At 48.5% G+C, this 18,367-nt stretch overlaps 2 protein-coding genes across 2 annotated transcripts; one reads left to right on the top strand and one right to left on the bottom strand.

The window, feature by feature from the left end:
* Positions 1–259: 259 nt before the first annotated feature.
* prss16 (serine protease 16) lies at positions 260–10,521 on the bottom strand. Its single transcript, XM_047036395.1, has 9 exons — positions 10,158–10,521; positions 9,877–10,058; positions 9,337–9,569; positions 6,078–6,213; positions 3,702–3,816; positions 2,409–2,610; positions 1,075–1,165; positions 799–1,001; positions 260–587 (listed from the first exon to the last, which is right to left on the bottom strand). The coding sequence occupies exons 1-9, from the start codon at positions 10,365–10,367 to the stop codon at positions 466–468; spliced, it is 1,494 nt and encodes a 497-aa protein (XP_046892351.1). The 5' UTR covers positions 10,368–10,521; the 3' UTR covers positions 260–465.
* A 2,422-nt stretch (positions 10,522–12,943) lies between these two features.
* Positions 12,944–14,412, top strand: LOC124478368 (serine-protein kinase ATM-like). The gene is made up of 4 exons (XM_047036653.1): positions 12,944–13,344; positions 13,672–13,816; positions 13,906–14,027; positions 14,259–14,412. The coding sequence occupies exons 2-4, from the start codon at positions 13,745–13,747 to the stop codon at positions 14,410–14,412; spliced, it is 348 nt and encodes a 115-aa protein (XP_046892609.1). The 5' UTR covers positions 12,944–13,344; positions 13,672–13,744.
* The last annotated feature ends 3,955 nt before the right edge of the window (positions 14,413–18,367 follow it).

Here is an 18,367-nt window from a genome sequence, read left to right as displayed (position 1 = left end):
AGGCTGAGATGGGGCAGGGAAGCAAGATGTGCTTTTCATTGTTTGCACGTTCCCTCGTGGATGACCATATTTCAAGACGTTCCGTGTGTCTCAATGCTTGTGTGGATATCATTGGTTTTTCAATTGTTGAGGAGCCATGGGGGTTATGATTTACAGTAGTCCGTCACCAGAATGACACTGATAAAGAACATACAAAGATAGAGGAAAGACTCATTACTGCCTATGTTGGAGCAAAACATACGAAAAGGAAACTGGAATTGCATTGTATTTCTGTAAGGAAAAATCTTTATTTTTTCTTATTGACAAAAAGCTTTTCTTACAGCATACTCATTTCAAAGTGGTTAAAGTGCCTTTTTCAGGAGAAAAATCGAGTCGTCAGTGCTTGGGCAAATTGATTAGCTCCACTCCAAAGTCATTGACTGAACGCAGAGGTGATCAAAACTGTTTTCCAAGGTCTCTGATTGGTCAGTGTAATTGCCCTTCACTAAGCCAACGTTGAAGAAGCATGAGGACATGGTCCCGGGCCAGGGTCAGTTGAGGAGGGTCCTGATTCCTGGCGGGGTACATGTTGGCGCAGTGGGCCGTCCCTGCAGCGCACACAGGAAGACACATCCTTGAAAGTCACGCGTAAAATGCGCACCAATACAGATACATTTTTCCCCATTATTATATTTACGACAGACTACACAGACACAGACACTGGGATTCCATGTTAGCGGACGGAAAAATATGAAACGTTAAGTTACAAACTTTTCCCTCTGTGGAAATCTATACAGTATACACCTCTGGTTCGCTCACCCTTGATAAAGATGGCGGGCAGGTCATCGGAGATGTCGCGGGTGATCCCCAGAGCGTGCCAGGGGTCGATGGAGCCGTTGGGGAAGACGATCCTGGAGGAGTGGATGCCGTAGCCTCCGTAGTACTCGTTGGTCTGCGCCACGGCGTCTCTGAGAGTCTGGGCACTCACGCTGTAGTAGTCGCTACACTGTTTCACATGGTACCTGACATGGACGTGTAGGCATGAGACACACACACACACACCAAATGAACACCTCTTTGGCGTTTTGTACTCACGGGAGTGGAAAACCACCGAATGGCTGGTCGGGGGAATCTGTGCTCTGGTAGAACCCAAACTCAGTACAGGTCTGATACACCCACTGTCTCCCTGTGTATACAATAACACGCATAAGCATTTTTCATACTTCACATTTTGAAATGTTGGAAACAATGTTTGAAACAATCCTAAATTAGCCAAAAAGGAAAAGTGTTGAGACAACATGCTGGTTTGCCAGTGACCACAAAACTTGCAACAACACAGGTGATTTTCAACAATGAGAACAAAGATAGTTGTTCCAAGGAAAATAAATATTTATTTTCTTTTGGCCTGGAGAGGACAAAGAAAGTGAGAGGAACCCAATCCACCAGGGAAGGCAAAGAAGGGGACCGTTTACACAGATGCACCCCTGCGGCTCTTTAAAAGCCCACTTCCTGTCCCAGTGATCCCTATTAAACCAATAAGCCCCCTCCGTTTAGGAAGGCGGATCTGGGAAAGAGAACAGCAGCCAGAGGCAAAGGAGCACCATGGAAACTGACAAAACAGCTTTTGTCAGTGAACATGCAGTAATTCCTGAAATGTTACGTTTTCTTTCCCAGCTAAGACTGTATAACTCAACCCAAAAGTAGTGCTATGTAAACCTATCTTGTTTTCTCACTGGTGTTAGTTTGTAAGAGCTTCACTTACAATAGTAGCTCCTAAAATGGTACAAATGTGTATGTAAAACTAAGAAACAAAACTTGGTTTGGATACAATGCTGTGTTCTGTGAAATGCACTTCTCCAGGGAGTTCAAACAGTTCCTTCTTTAGACGAATCAATGGGAAAACAAGCTCTGGTCTTATCCTTGCGTCACCCTTGTAATGTACAAATGACTCGCACACGCATGCACGCACACACGCACACACACACACACGGAGGGAGCTTTATGGCTGAATAACACTGTTAATTGGCCCATAAAACACACTTTGGATAAAAGGAGCCAAACCAGACGAGTTCACTAGGATGTAACTGGAGGCCTTGAAGGGGAAAACACTTGGAGTAGCACTTGTGGGGAGGGACAAAGTGGGGGAGCAGGGGACCTGGATGGGTTTGGTTGGAAGGGAAGGAGGGCAGAGAGGATAGTCTGGGAGGACAGGGGGGTATGTTACATGTATGATTATAATCAAAAGAAGCATGTGGATTTTTCTGATCGTTATATTTGGATTAGGAAGCTTCACAATAAAACCTATTTGAGGGAGAGGATGAGTGTCCGGAGGCCTCGTTGTATGCCACCGACGCCCCTGCTACAAATAATCCTGCGCACACTCGCACACACACACCTCGCACACACACACCTCGCACACACACACGCACCTCCGCCGGCCGCTGGTCCGCTCCAGGAGGTGTTGCTCATGTCCCTCAGGTTGTTGGCGTAGCTGGCGTCGAGGCACTTCACGGAGAAGGTGTCCATGAGGAGCCGGGCCACGGAGGCGTACCTGGCGTAGGGTTCGCCCAGCGAGGCGTCCGCCATCACGCCACACAGCACCTTGATGGTGATGTTGGTGCCCACCGCACCCTGCCAAGGAAACAGTGACACCCATGCTAGGCAGACGCCAACGGGAGCTTCTCCAAACGGAGGAAAAGGGTGTCCGTTCACATGAGAATGCGTCCTTTAGGACGATATACTGAAGTGTTTGGTACAGAAGGCCTACTGCTGTCCCACGTATCAAGGTGGCCAGAGAGTTTATAATACTGAGCAGTGATTTCGTCTAGCTAGGCCTACGCATACAACTCTAATAACTAACACTAGGATGGGCAGTATCTTTTTCATTTCATTTGAGGGGCAAATTGGAACTTTGGGTGTCTCGTTTCAGAAGATACATTCTATCATTTCCTTCCTGTTTCACAGAGGGGGTATTTGGCCGCCCTCTCGTCCCTGGCGTACAGACTGGTTGTCAGGCTACTGTTACATGTCCTCCTGTCCAGTCTACGCTTCATCCACATTCTTCTGGAATCACCTGAAATCCCTGGTGGCCGGCCGGCCCACCCCACCTCTCTCTGGCCAGGCAAGGGTGTCTGTTCATGTCTCCCCCCCACCTGTTTAAAAGAAGCTCTCAGCTCTGAGATGTGAGGTGTGGGGGGGAGTGTGCACCCCCTCCGGGGGGGGGGGGGGGGGAGGAGGAGAGGTAGAAACCAAAGCCTGTCAGCGGTCCAAAAGACCCTTTGTTGCTTTTTTCACTCCAGCTTATTGGTAACCAGACTCACGCCACTACAGGGCAATGGGGGAAAAAACAGAGAGAGAAAGAGAGATAGACCGAAGGGCTTGCTTTTGTGACGAAGAAAAAGAAAAGAAAAAACAAACCCGGACATAACAAGCCCAAACCCATCTCGTCTTATGACGGGTGTAGGGGGAACGGAGCAAATATCGGATTGAGTTTGCATGGTGTAAAACAAATCCGTGAACCACCAGAGACCTCTCTTTGGTGACCCCACTGCAGGGCCTCTTGCACTGGGAACAACAGCGCCCTTGTGTCCTCCTTGGAAGGATTCAATAAGCTACCTGCCCCGGTCCCCACCCCACTTCATACCTCAGAACGCCCCCTCCCCCCACAAGGTCGACCTGGCCTCTCTCCACCTTCACTCTTCACCAAACACACTCTCCCTCACCTCAAATTCTCGGTTGTCCTCGTTGTACTGGACCACGTCCATGAAATTCCCTGCGAGTGTCTCCAGCAGGTAGGCTGAGTCCATGTCCGACTGGATCTGCAGCTTGGAACACAGACTGGGGTGGGGGTGAAGTGGAAGAGAGAGAGAGAGAGCAAGAGAGAGAGAGAGAGAGAGAGAGAGAGAGAGAGAGAGAGAGAGAGAGAGAGAGAGAGAGAGAGAGAGAGAGAGAGAGAGAGAGAGAGAGAGAGAGAGAGAAAGAGAGACAAAGAGAGACAAAGAGAGAACAAGCGGGTTACCGACGACCATGAGATAATATTCACAAATATCACTGAGTGAAGCACTGGGTTTAAATGTCCTTGGCCTATGTACAATATAAGCACAGGTCTTCCCAGCTGGTGCGGTTGCCTCTGGCTGTGCTTCGTCTTCTGTACAAGGACAACTAGCACTGTACAAGGACAACTAGCAACGCTGACCAGTGTTTTTGCATTTCAGTTTGGAAGACACTTTTAGGATGTGTCAATAGAATGGCTTGATGTTTTGACTGAGAGGGACATAGCAAGATAAAAAAATAAAATAAAAACATTTGAAACAAGCTGGAATTGGGCTTGTGTGAAGAGGGCAGCGGTTAAGGCAAAGTGTGTCATCCTGTGAGTGGTTGCCAGTTTGTTTTTTTGTATGCTGGCACACACAATGTGTGTTTTCTGTCTTTACTGCTGTACAATATGTCTTCATCATCCCCCACTGTTCCTCTAAACATATCCAAGTGTCTATTTAAGTATTCTTGCACACTACCTCTGAGGTCACAAGTTGGCTCTCTGGGCCTAAGTGTGTGTGTGGGCAAGTGCCTGATGGATGTATAGTTTGGTTAGAAACCTAGACAGTGTGTGTGTGTGTGTGTGTGTGTGTGAGAGAGAGTGGTTGGGATGGGCCATGACATGGAGAGACAGTGTGTGTGTGTGTGTGTGTGTGTGTGTGAGAGTGGTTCGGCAGGACCATGACATGGAGAGACAGTGTGTGTGTGTGTGTGTGTGTGTGTGTGTGAGAGAGAGAGTGGTTGGGATGGGCCATGACATGGAGAGACAGTGTGTGTGTGTGTGTGTGTGTGTGTGTGTGTGAGAGTGGTTCGGCAGGACCATGACATGGAGAGACAGTGTGTGTGTGTGTGTGTGTGTGTGTGGGTGTGTGTGTGTGTGTGTGTGAGAGAGTGGTTGGGCAGGACCATGACATGGAGAGACAGTGTGCGTGTGTGTGTGTGTGTGTGTGTGTGAGAGAGTGGTTGGGCAGGACCATGACATAGAGAGACAGCATGGGTGTGTGTGTGTGTGAGAGTGGTTGGGCTGGGCCATGACATGGAGAGACAGTGTGTGTGTGTGTGTGTGTGTGAGAGAGTGGTTGGTGTGTGTGTGTGTGTGTAAGAGAGAGTGGTTGGGCAGGACTATGACATGGAGAGACAGTGTGTGTGTGAGAGAGAGGGGTTGGGCTGGGCCATGACATGGAGAGACAGTGTGGTTGGAGCTCTAGACGTGGTGTATGCGTGTGCTTCCGTGTGCGTGTGCATGAGTGGCTGAGATGAAAGATGTCCAGTGCGGTCGGAACAGTGCAGAGACAAAGCCATGGTCTGTGTGTTTGTGTGACATCATATTCTGCAGACAGACTTGTAAAACAGATCGGGCCCCACCCCTCTAACGTTATAAATGACCCTGCAGTAACTATGACAACCCATGTGAACAAAAAAGCTAATGCCACTTATATAAACCCACACAAAAAATACATACAAAAAAAACAATACAAAGAACACACATTGAGAGCCGAAAGACAAACGATAATAAAAACAACGTACTGTTAAGACTTAAATAAGGTAGATGAGAAATAAGGCAAGGAAAAAAGACAATACGGTGAATGAGATGTTGCGATTCTTTAGTGTGGGTGCACTAAAATGTCCAGTGAGCCTCAAGAAGACAGGACCAGACGGCATTTCCACCCATTCAAAGGCCATGTCAGACAATCCAATATGTCAGGCCTGATCCAAAAAGGACCAGAGCAGGTAAGCCAATCGGAAACCCACCAGCTCTTAAAACGAGCCACCTGCACCCTAGCCCTTCAAATCCCTAGCTCCACCCATCACAACAAGAACAGCCTTTTCTCCGTCGTTTTACCAACATACCCCTCTTATCTGCCCTGAACCATGACATAACAGGGTATATAAACCACTATTCTTTATTTATGTTATCCAATAGACAGTATCATACAACACTATACGAGTCAAGACATCAAATCTTTTTGGACGTCATCACAATGTAAGTGCAAACAGTTACTTAGGAATACAATTTGTAAGCAGTGCGTGTAATTGTTTGTGTATGGGCATGGTGGACATACTTGAAGTCTTTGGTGATGTTGGGGAAGTTGAGGGGGTCTTTGAGAAGATCCATCAGCGTGTCAGATGCCCTCTTCACCAGCAGGGGGCACTGTGGACTTTCCGAGGCTAGTGAGCGCCTTACCACCTCCAGATACTCTGAGGAAAAAAAACAACAAGGAAAAAACGTCCATAGAGGTATACATCCTCTGTTCGTGAACTTCTCTTGACTGTATTCACTGAGCAAAACACCGTACCAAACAAGCCATGTTTATTTTCACTTTTCAATCCTGAAGGACAATCAAGAAAGGTTGGGCAAACACACACTGCTCAAACTAAATCAAGGGAACACCTAAATCACACACTGGGTCTTGATGAAGAAAACATATTAATAAGGACCAAATCTTGAGTGTACATTGTGCAATTCAATGAAAACAAAATGATGTAACATTTGTCAATGGAAACCAATATAACCAACGATTGAGGGCTGGAGCTAAACTCCCACCGAAAATCAAAGTCAACAGTTGAAATCCAAAGCTGTTCCAACTTGTTTGAATTTCATCACGGCAACTCGTGATGTGACTAGCGTGGCCCCCAGGTGCCTGCATGCACTACTGACAACATCTAGCCCTCATGCCACCCTCATGAAGTCTGTTTCTGACAGTTTGGTCAGAAACACGCACACCAGTAGCCCCCTGGAGGTCATGTTGTAGGGCTCTGGCAGAGCTCCTCCTGTGACTCCTCACACGTAGGAGCTGATCCGGCTCCTGCAGCTGGGTCCATGCCCTTCTACGGCCCTGTCCAGCTCTCCTTCTACAGCCCTGTCCAGTTCTCCTTCTACAGCCCTGTCCAACTCTCCTTCTACAGCCCTGTCCATCTCTCCTTCTTCAGCCCTGTCCAGTTCTCCTTCTACAGCCCTGTCCAGCTCTCCTTCTACACCCCTTTCCAGCTCTCCTTCTACAGCCCTGTCCAGCTCTCCTTCTACAGCCCTGTCCAGCTCTCCTTCTACAGCCCTGTCCAACTCTCCTTCTACAGCCCTGCCCAGCTCTCCTTCTACAGCCCCGTCCAGTTCTCCTTCTACAGCCCTGTCCAACTCTCCTTCTACAGCCCTGTCCAGCTCTCCTTCTACAGCCCTGTCCAGCTCTCCTTCTACAGCCCTGTCCAACTCTCCTTCTACAGCCCTGTCCAGCTCTCCTTCTACAGCCCTGTCCAACTCTCCTTCTACAGCCCTGTCCAGCTCTCCTTCTACAGCCCTGCCCAGCTCTCCTTCTACAGCCCTGTCCAACTCTCCTTCTACAGCCCTGCCCAGATCTCATTCTACAGCCCTGTCCAACTCTCCTTCTACAGCCCTGCCCAGCTCTCCTTCTACAGCCCTGTCCAACTCTCCTTATACAGCCCTGCCCAGCTCTCCTTCTACAGCCCTGCCCAGCTCTCCTTCTACAGCCCTGTCCAGCTCTCCTTCTACAGCCCTGTCCAGCTCTCCTTCTACAGCCCTGTCCAACTCTCCTTCTACAGCCCTGTCCAGCTCTCCTTCTACAGCCCTGTCCAACTCTCCTTCTACAGCCCTGTCCAGCTCTCCTTCTACAGCCCTGTCCAACTCTCCTTCTACAGCCCTGTCCAGCTCTCCTTCTACAGCCCTGCCCAGCTCTCCTTCTACAGCCCTGTCCAACTCTCCTTCTACAGCCCTGTCCAGCTCTCCTTCTACAGCCCTGTCCAGCTCTCCTTCTACAGCCCTGTCCAGCTCTCCTTCTACAGCCCTGCCCAGCTCTCCTTCTACAGCCCTGTCCAGCTCTCCTTCTACAGCCCTGCCCAGCTCTCCATCTACAGCCCTGTCCAGCTCTCCTTCTACAGCCCTGTCCAGCTCTCCTTCTACAGCCCTGTCCAGCTCTCCTTCTACAGCCCTGTCCAGCTCTCCTTCTACAGCCCTGCCCAGCTCTCCTTCTACAGCCCTGTCCAACTCTCCTTCTACAGCCCTGTCCAGCTCTCCTTCTACTCTCCTTCTACAGCCCTGTCCAGCTCTCCTTCTACAGCCCTGTCCAACTCTCCTTCTACAGCCCTGCCCAGCTCTCCTTCTACAGCCCTGTCCAACTCTCCTTCTACAGCCCTGTCCAGCTCTCCTTCTACAGCCCTGTCCAACTCTCCTTCTACAGCCCTGCCCAGCTCTCCTTCTACAGCCCCGTCCAGTTATCCTTCTACAGCCCTGTCCAACTCTCCTTCTACAGCCCTGTCCAGTTCTCCTTCTACAGCCCTATCCAACTCTCCTTCTACACCCCTTTCCAGCTCTCCTTCTACAGCCCTGTCCAGCTCTCCTTCTACAGCCCTGTCCAGCTCTCCTTCTACAGCCCTGTCCAACTCTCCTTCTACAGCCCTGCCCAGCTCTCCTTCTACAGCCCCGTCCAGTTATCCTTCTACAGCCCTATCCAACTCTCCTTCTACAGCCCTGTCCAACTCTCCTTCTACAGCCCTGTCCAGCTCTCCTTCTACAGCCCTGTCCAGCTCTCCTTCTACAGCCCTGTCCAACTCTCCTTCTACAGCCCTGTCCAGCTCTCCTTCTACAGCCCTGTCCAGCTCTCCTTCTACAGCCCTGTCCAACTCTCCTCGATGAACAGCCTCTTGGCATCTCCTCCATGCTCGTGAGACTGTGCTGGGAGAAGCAGCATAACCTGCGTCTGACGGCACGTATGGGTGTGCTATTCTGGAGGAGCTGGACTACCTGTACAACCTGGGTGGGCTGCAGGTACCGCCTCATGCTACCAGTAGTGACAAGGAAACACAAAACTATGGAGACTCAGTCAGGAAGGATAAGGAGAGAGAAATTGTCTGTGCCCACCAGCTGCTAAACCACTCCCTTTTTGGGTGTTGTCTTGCGGTTGGCTGTCCAGTGCACCGCACCGGTCACTTTCATTTGCCCCAAAACAGGTGACACTGATTCACAATCAGTTATGCTTCCTAACTGGATAGATGGATATCCCTGAAGTTTAACTGAGGGTTTGAGGGAGTGCATAAACGGGGGTCGGTTTTGGAGGGCTGAGTTCTGTGCTTTTCCGAAGGAATGGAAAATGAAAAGAAATATCAGAGACATAAATAAATTAATTCACATTCTATGTGGAACTATGGCAACACTGGGAGTCAAAGCAGAGAATATATCTTAGAAGTTAAATAACAGTCACACAAACAATGTGCCGTCACACGCCACCTGTGTGATGTATACCATGTCCTGCTTACTGTATATAATTACTGTAATACTATACTATGTAGTATTGTACTGTACTGGTGCATTACCTGGGAAGTTGACCGTGGCGTGGACAGGTGCACTGGTAGCAACAGCAGCATGAACCAGGTGAGGGTACTTCAGTCTGAACCAGGCAGCCAGCGATCCCGGGTACGAGCCCCCGAACGCCACCCACTTCCTGTTGTCCAGCCCCCGCCCGGCGGCCATGACGGTGCGGAAGTGAGCGAGGTCGGCCAGGGCCTGGCGGCTACTGAGGAAGCGCAGGTTCTCAGTGCTCAGGTCTCTGGGCAGGGAGGCAGGAGGCATCGGGTTACTCAGACTAGACAGACTTTATAAATGCCAAAGTGAGAGTCCAGAGATCTTCTTGAAATATGCTCAACATTTCCATTAATAGCAGATATTCTGAATTAGGGATGAGGGTAGGCCTATGTATCACAACAAAACATACTGCCACCTGCTGACAGGCAGTGCACATGACGACTTGTAGGCTTCACAACAGGTTTTATATGACTGGTAACTTGTAAACGTTAAGGTTTACTTTAAGTTTCCTGCTTCTTCTCAGGAACTAAACCAGCTAAACCAACACATACGCTGTGGGGTGACTCTTGCCGTAGAAGCGGTGCTCCAGCATCAGGCACAAAGCACCAAACTTCTTGGCGTATGTCAGCCAGGACCCTGTCTGCATCCATGCAGCGTTGGCAGGACCCTCTCCTCCAATCATCAGAAACACCGGACCACCGGCTTTGTAGAAGTTGTCGTTCACAAAGTACCTCTGAAAGATAAATAGTGTGGTTCATTGAAAATATACTACACACGCACACGGTTGAAAAATATACACACCTGCGCTGTTATGTTAACGAAAGATACTAACTTGTTTCCATTCTCGACTGTCTGCACCGTTGAAGTGATTTAGTTTTTGAACAAACCACTGTTCATCGGATACCCCGACATCTGTTTTGTAATCTAGCACATTGGTAAATTTGCGAAATCCTTTCAATCTAGCCACACAAGTTCCACATGCAAAAAATGCGACAATAAGTACTGGATAAGATAGACGGTGCCTAGAATGTAGAAAAGCCATGTTGGAAATGGGAACAGAGGCATGTGACTTTGTTTTTGAATATGATCATGTGACAAATTCAACATCCAGATTAGCCTTCTACCAGAGAATTGGCAGAGAATGTTTAATAAAGAGAGAACTCCCAGTCTAGGGAAACTTCCGGGTTCTGAACTGGTTGCAGTTCCACTCAAGTTCCATATGAGGGCGCTAACGGTCGAGTGCAGAATGAATGGAGGTCTATGGAGCTATACCCCTCAAAATCCAGGATATAAGGATTTTATAAGGATTTTCTCAGGATATAATTTTTTGTCTAGTAATTTGAATTCTGAAATTCAAAGGAGGCAAAAAAAACACACACCACTGGGTGTTAGATTTTTTTTAAAGTCGCCTTTCTGTTCTAAAAAGCCTTTGAAAATGGCATTGACGTCATACACATCGTATGACCAGAGCTACTGCTTGACGGCAAGCTCTGGTTACTTCCACTTTACTCTCGAGGCATCGACAACACAGCTGACAGGTTAGGCTCTCCCTGTCAATACAAATGCTAGAAAGAGTTTTGGCTTGCTAATGTTGTTGCTAATGTTGCTAATGTTCTGACATTCTGGTTCTGCTTCGGATGCCATCAAGCGGGATCTCTGGTCGTAGTCAGTCCTTCACTAACCAATCAACATTCGTTAGCAGAATGCTAGTGTGTTATGGGCAACAACGACTTACCCCGTAAGAAGTCGAAAGGATATAAATACTCGTTCATTCAACTTTTGACCTGTAATCCATGTTGAACATGCAAAAACTATAATCAAATCAGAGATTTATCAACGACAATCAGGCGAAAGAGACACATTTAGCCGTTTAGCTCCATAGACTCCCATTCATTTTGCACTCGACCGCGATCACTCCCGGTGGAACTCTGGTGGAACTGCAACAAAATTCGGTACAATGGGGCTTAATAGGGAGTGGGCAGGCTCTCCTTAAACAGGCTCTGGAATAGGTGCGTTCGACTTCATGCAGCGCCGGCGTCGCCTGCAACCCAGCTGACTTGAAGCAGCCAATGGCTGCAGCTTCAAGGTGCTGCATGAAGTCAAACAGACCTTATTTGTCTGATTCTGACACCTTCAGTTTCGCCAATGCTCAAATCCGGACCAAACAGTTTAACTGAATAAAAAATCAGTTGAAGAAAGGGTTTTAGTCCCCCTTTTCACTAACGGAAAGACTACGTTTAATTATAAATAAAGTAAAATAAGCAAACAGCACTTCATCGGCCGTGACTGACGTCAACGCAGCAAGCCACGAGAAGCTGGAATGTCCGACTTCACAAAGCCTTTTTTAACTCCTACCCAACTGCAAGCGGCTACTCTCGCCGGTCGTTTCATGTATCCGCAGTCCATGTCGAATGCACCTTATGAATAGACCAACACCAGGGTCATTATAGATTTTGGGCTATTCAAATCTGGTCAAAATGCCCCTCCCCCCCCCCCCTTCCCCCCATACCTATTGATATACAATTATAAAATGCAATATAAATGTGCTACGCTACGACAGGCAACCATGCACGCTGTCCAAAATTATCATAACATATGTAATAATATTCATAAACTAAACGTAAAATGTTTTCAGGGGGGACCCTCAGACTCCCCAGCTGATTTCGCCCCAGGTGATCTCGCTTGGGATGGGACGTATGGCACTGACGCATCGATGCTTGTGTCGCAAAACCAATACGCACAGTTTCGAAAAAGTGTTTTGGAGCTTGTATCAAATTACGAAACCACTTGACAGATGACGTTCAGTGCTTCAAACGTCACGAACTGGTTCGAAGTTTTGCCGCTCTTCTGAACCAGAGCCATGGAAGGAACGAAGCCACCGCTTCTTGTTAAAGACAAATCTCACATTGTCAGAGAAGCAGCACCAGGCATCGCTAGAGTTTCTTCCATCAGTCATTATTATTTAGCCAAATCCGTATAGTAATAATTATAAATCCGTGCATTTGTGTTGTGTTATTTTATTGAAATGAAACGTAACATGATAGGACTAGGTAGGTCTATACAGTGCCCAGAAAACAAATGTTGATGATTCGTCAACATTGTCAACAGTAATAATAATTTGTAAAAATAAAGTTCCCCCAGTTCACAATAGACCTACATATCACAAATGTTAAGAAAAAATGGGTGTTATCTAGTTTAATTGATATAAAGATCATATCGTATAAACTACGTCCACCCGCAACAAAAAGTAATGATTTCTTCGGTGGTGTAGTTGGTTAAAGCATTGTACGCCAACATATTGTTAATGCGAATCTGGAATCCTGAGTTCGCGCCCCAATGCAGGGACCCTCGTACGACATTCTTTAACTTTTACTGTGAGAAAATGACATAATTCTAAAGGCCTACGGATGTATCACAACATTTTAATGTGTGAGAACTAATATCAGATCAAAATGAACACATGTAGCCTTAATTAAATATTGAATAACGTAGGGTAGTCTACCGTCGGAGACAACCACTACGCCTCATTCAGCCAGTTTAAGCGGCTGCTAGATGACGCTGTTCATTTTCAATGCGCCGATAGTTCGGCTCTTTGGGCCGGCACAATCCGGAAGAAACCACCAAAGCTTCACAAGGCATCGTTCGCCCATCCCTAGATCTCGCCACGCCGCAGCTCTCCAGGAAGGTGGCGGAGCTGACCTGCCTTCAGGGGAGAAGCCAATTGATTTATTATGTGTTCGTGGTAATCAATCAGTATAGATCACATTTCAGTCTTGCTATTTGTGCATATATCAATCTGTCTTATATTAGACATTATATGTCATTCATGCCAATCCGGCTGGTGGCGGTAAAAGATTGACCCAAACATTAGATCTTCAAAGCTGACGAAGAAGACGCACGGAACCCGGATGGGATGTTTTACTTTCAACAGAGGGTGGCGCGTTTTCTCCATCCTGATCTCTACCCTCCCCATGCCTGTATAAGTTTCATTTTCCAAACAAGAATAGCTGCACAACAAGGTTTGACAATAATCAGACAGGCCATTCCAATGTCGCTCTGTGATCGCTTTGAAACGTTTCTGTTATATGTATGCGTGTACAGTATGATTTATGCATTGTTACTTTCCTGTTGTGTTTCAGCATTAGAAGCAAACTAGCTAGCTAACTATGCAAGCTAGCTTTGACTGTGATGTGATTTGTAAAATTTGCCAGTGTAGCCAATCTACTATTTCATGAAAGTCAGAGTACTGTACAAATAACCGAGACATGTTGCCTGTTGATGTTTCATCTTACTTACAGTAACTTTAGTATCTCATGACACCTGTCAACACAGTTTCTTATTTTCAGATGCTTCTGTGTTGATGGGAGTTTTCCCTCGTCCCCCCTACTTTGAGAGACCCACCTCCCATTCCGAGCTACAATGAGCCTGGCTCTACACGAACTGCTGCTGTGTTGCAGGGGGTTGGAAAATAACAAGGCTACAGAGAGAAAAGTGAGGCAGTCTGTCAACAATGCACCCCAACACGCTATTTGTATCAACAACATGTTGACTTGAGCAACATATTTTGTCAACAATTCCAGAGGGAAGTTGAGACTTTCAAGAGGCTCATTCGGTCCAGTGACACTGTGGAGGAGCTGGACCGGACCTCCGGTACCAGAGCAGCTCAAGGCTCCAGGCAGCTCACCTGGGATGCTGTCTTCAGGTATAAACATGCTAATATATATATGTATATATATGTATGTATATATATATATATATATATATATATATATATGTTTATTTTGCTTGATTGTATATGATACTTAATATAGTCATGGAGTCAAGTTTGCATGTCAGAACTTTCCGGATCTGTTATACTGTGACATTAACTACAATCGACACGCCATGACTCGACCTGTAACAAAGCCAGCGATGAACTCTCCTGTGCGCTCAGGTTTCTCCAGAAGTACCTTCAGAAGGAGACCGAGCTCCTCAAGGGTGCCAAGGCCAACGTGTCGGCCACCACGCTGACCATCCGGCAGAGGAAGATGCGGGAGATCAGCAGCCTCGTCAAATACTTCATCCGCTCAGCCAACAAAAGTAAATGATCTAGAAAGATCCGTTGAGCTCCCACAGTGTCTGCCTCTCGCTAGCCTGGTCCTGATTCCTTGCATGATTCCCAAGCCTATCCTCGATGTGCTCTATTCACGTGAAGCTGTAGTTTCATCTAGAAGGTGTTTACTGGAGGCATTGTGGGTAGTGTAGTCCTGAGGGGATCTGCTCTCTCCCTCTGCAGGAGGGCCTCGCCTTAAGTGCAGTGAGGTCCTGAACCATGTGATGGAGGTGCTGAGTGTCTCCTTCAGCTGCTCCGCCTATGGAGAAGACTACAGCAGTATCCTCCTCAAAGACTTCCTGTCCGTACGCAAGTACTGGTGTGAACTCACCCAGCAGCAATGGCACAGTAAGTGTTCAGGTGTTTGTTATTAGGCTGTGGTATTGTTATGAATATGCATATGATGTAGCAGGCTGTTATTTAGTCAATACAGATATCCTCGTGCTTTTCACATTTAACATGAGACAAATTGCGCACAAAACCCCACAAAATACCCACTGTATTCATGTCATGTGCTGTCCTTGTAGGCCTGTTGGAGCTGTATTGTGGCCTGTTCACCAGCACCACTCAGGCTGTCAACCGTGTGTTGCTGAGCAGAATCATCCACACGGCCGTGCTGGGCTGCTGTGTGCAAACCGACGGCATGACAAGCATGCTCTTCAGCTTCTTCTCCAAAGCACTGCTCAACGCCAGGTAGGTACCACCATTCGCCGACACGCCCGGTGAAAAAGCCACGACACAAGCCTATCCGTTTCCTCGTGGAGTAAACGGTCATTGGTCGGGTTTGCATCACGCAGGCACGAGAAACATTTGGCGGTGGTGGAGCACTTGGTCGCGGCTTTGAACGTCTTCCTGCGTTCGGCGGCCATGAACTGTCGCATGAGGGTGTGTCGGCTGGGGGAGGAGCTGCTGCCCTCGGCGCTCTACGTGTGGACGGAGATGAGGCCCAGCTCCGCCCTCAAGGAGGAGTTAGTGGAGCTGTTCAACCTGCAGCTGGGTGTCCACCACCCTCACGGTGCCAAGACAGCAGAAACGGGTACGGTGGCCTGTTTGGGACATGAATGTCAGCTGTCATCTTGTTGCCTAATGTTGCCATAAAAAAATATATATATATTAGCAAAGGGTATAGTTTCCAATCCTAGTACCTGATAGCCCTAATATGGGAAATAATATGCCTCTTTAGACCCGCAAACTATTTAACCCTTGTGCTGCCTTCGGGTTACATGACCCAAAGGTTCATAACGAACCATCATTGTGTTTACCCAATTTTACCCAATACAAAAACAAATAACAATTATTTTCTTTTAACCTTCGCAATGTGGGGGGTCTGAGACAGCCCAACTGTTAAAAGAAAATGCTTTGCATACGGTAAAGTTGTCGCAATACGAGGGTGGGTCACAATGACCAATGGGTCAGAACGACCCGAAGATAACACAAGGGTTAAGATACATGTAGGTGTCTGAATATGCATCTGTAGTTCAGTACTGTAGGTTCCTCCAGTGTTCAGGTTGTGCCACCCTCTCCTTGCCCAGGGGCCCATGCCGAGGACTGGACCAGGTGGCCGAGGCTGCTGTACAACCTGTACGACGCGCTGGTGAGGGAGATCAGCCACATCGGCAGCCGGGGGAAATATGCCACAGGGTCACGCCACATCGCCGTCAAGGACAACCTCATCGAGCTCACCGCCGACATCTGCCACCAGGTAGCGACGCGTCTGTAAGCTAAGCTAACCTCCGCCTGATACTGTACCGATTGTACTGCCCTTCCAAGTAAAAGGGCAGGTGTTTCTCTGTGAGCAGAACTGAGAAGAAGGGCTTCAAAGTCTAAAATGGCGACGTACTAATTCGAAGGTACTGCTGATCCAATTGCCTTCTTTTTTAAAAATTATTATTATTTTTTTTTTCAGTACAGGTGAGACATAAGAATCATCCTTATGTCAAAGAAAGTGTTCATTGTACCCTACAACACACTAGTAACTCAGTCTTGACCGAATGTCCAGTTTGTGCGACGTGGCCCGCAAATACAGACCACCCCTTGACTCTGACCTCCAAAATACTGTACTCCTACGAACTCCTGACCATACTTCTGCTGTACTTTCGTTTAATACGTCGCTTTGGATGAAAGAGTCCGCCAAATGAACCAAAAGGAAAATGACTTGTGTTCCAGCTCTTCAGCGAGGATTCCAACCTCCAGATCATGGAGGTGACCCAGGCGTACCTCCTTGCCACCCAGAAGGACAGCCCCCAGGGCACGCCCAGCAAGCGCAGGCGCATCGAGCTGGGCTGGGAGGTCCTCCGAAACCACCTGCAGCCCAACCAGAACGACTTCGACATCGTTCCATGGTGAGCAGAGTGTGCCTCCCCTCAGCAAAGCCGATAACCCCAAACAGGCGGACGATAAACTTCGCCTCGCGACCTTTCCACCTGGTTGTTCAATGCGGCTCACTCCGTTTCACAGGTTACAGATCACCTCGGTTCTGACCTCCAAGTACCCATCCATGGTGCCCAGCCAGGAGCTGGTGCCCCTGCTGTCTCTGCTGCTCCTGCTGCTGGGGGAGCAGAAGCGCGGGGAGAGGGGCCCCTACGTGCTGCGCTGCCTGAAGGAGGTGGCCCGCTGCCAGGCCGGCCACCCGGAGCGCTCCCGGGCCTGTGGGGCGGAGCTGGGCCGGCTGTGGGCACGCGTGTGGGCCCTGGCTCTGCGCGCCGTCAGCTCGCCCCACACGGAGGCCCTCAGCCTGGAGCTGCTGGCCACCGTCGTCCAGGGGGGGCTCATCCCCACCGATAGAGAGTTCTGGAAGCTGTTCTCGGGGTCCGCCTGCAAGCCCTCGCCGTGAGTCTGGGTTTCGGGGGCTGGTTTTACGGGGGGCCCGCGTTGACTGTTTCCTGCCTGTTCTGATGCGCTTGATGCCCCTCAGACCTCAGTGACATTGGGAGGCATGGAGGAGAGATTGATTGAATGTACGTTGGAGTGACATGACTTGACATTTTCTCTCTCTGTGTGTGTGTGTGTGCAGGGCAGCTACACTCTGTCTGGCCCAGGCCCTGCTGAAGGGCCCGGTCCCTAAGAGCCTGGGCAGGGGCTGGGAGCCCCCGGGGCCAGCGGAGGGCTGTGGGCCCCCCAACCTGAAGGAGAGCATCAGGAACTGGCTGCTGATGAGTGAGCAGAGCGAGGACGCCGAGGAGAGCTTCAGGCCTCACCCCATCATCTGCAGGTGGGCAGGGGGAGTAAGGATGGGTGTTGGTGGGGATGGGCATTAGAGACGGGGATAGCTCAGTGGTGGAGCATCTGGGCTACGGAGCAAGAGGTGGCAGGTTCAAATCCAGTGGCGGGCCGTGCATTTCACTCCTAGGTCTTCACTGACGTCTTACTTAGTCCTACCTAAATGGATACACCTCATCATAGCATCAATATGACACCGCGGCTCGAGAATCCATACAGAATCACTCTTAAACATTGCATCACCTTAATATAGGCTTGTCGAGCAACACTTCGTTTCGGGAGCGTTTCAAATCGATATGCTCGCATTCACAATTAAGAGTAGGAACCTATGATCACGGATACTGTCGAAACTCAAAAATAAAAGGCGATTTTAAGAGACGAGTCAACCAAGTTTGTCCACCCAAAGTACGCTATGTGAGATTAAAAAAAAAGTTTGTCCGATAAACTGTGCATTGTCGCCGTTTGATATAAGGCACCAACGAGACGATAACAAAACAAACTATTCATTGAAAATCTACGTTTTATTTGCATTTGTTTTTGAGAATATGCAACAGCAAAACAATCGAACGTGTCAGCTGTGCCAATGCGCCACGTTATTTATCTCTGTCGCTAACGGATTGCCCTCTTTCAGGCTCTCACGGGTGCTTATCCAATCACAGGACGAGTACATGTCAAGTTCAGCGTAAGACCAGAGCCTGTTTAAGGAGAGCCTGCCCACTACCTATTAAGCC

This window comes from Hypomesus transpacificus, chromosome 15, assembly GCF_021917145.1.
Source record: "Hypomesus transpacificus isolate Combined female chromosome 15, fHypTra1, whole genome shotgun sequence".
NCBI classification, from domain to species: domain Eukaryota; kingdom Metazoa; phylum Chordata; class Actinopteri; order Osmeriformes; family Osmeridae; genus Hypomesus; species Hypomesus transpacificus.
The sequence above is the reverse complement of the archived record's forward strand: the minus strand, read 5'-3'. Positions and strand labels throughout refer to the sequence as shown.

What these genes read in the sequence shown, in the direction of transcription:
- prss16 (XM_047036395.1), bottom strand. Translation starts at nt 10,367, where the DNA reads ATGGCTTTTCTACATTCTAGGCACCGTCTATCTTATCCAGTACTTATT. An exon ending in CGCCACGGTCAACTTCCCAG is followed by an intron (nt 6,214 to 9,336) that starts GTAATGCACCAG and finishes TTTTTTCCTCAG; the next exon opens with AGTATCTGGAGGTGGTAAGG. An exon ending in AGGACAACCGAGAATTTGAG is followed by an intron (nt 2,611 to 3,701) that starts GTGAGGGAGAGT and finishes TTTCCTTGGCAG; the next exon opens with GGTGCGGTGGGCACCAACAT.
- LOC124478368 (XM_047036653.1), top strand. Translation starts at nt 13,745, where the DNA reads ATGAGCCTGGCTCTACACGAACTGCTGCTGTGTTGCAGGGGGTTGGAA. An exon ending in ACAAGGCTACAGAGAGAAAA is followed by an intron (nt 13,817 to 13,905) that starts GTGAGGCAGTCT and finishes CAACAATTCCAG; the next exon opens with AGGGAAGTTGAGACTTTCAA. An exon ending in ACCTGGGATGCTGTCTTCAG is followed by an intron (nt 14,028 to 14,258) that starts GTATAAACATGC and finishes CTGTGCGCTCAG; the next exon opens with GTTTCTCCAGAAGTACCTTC.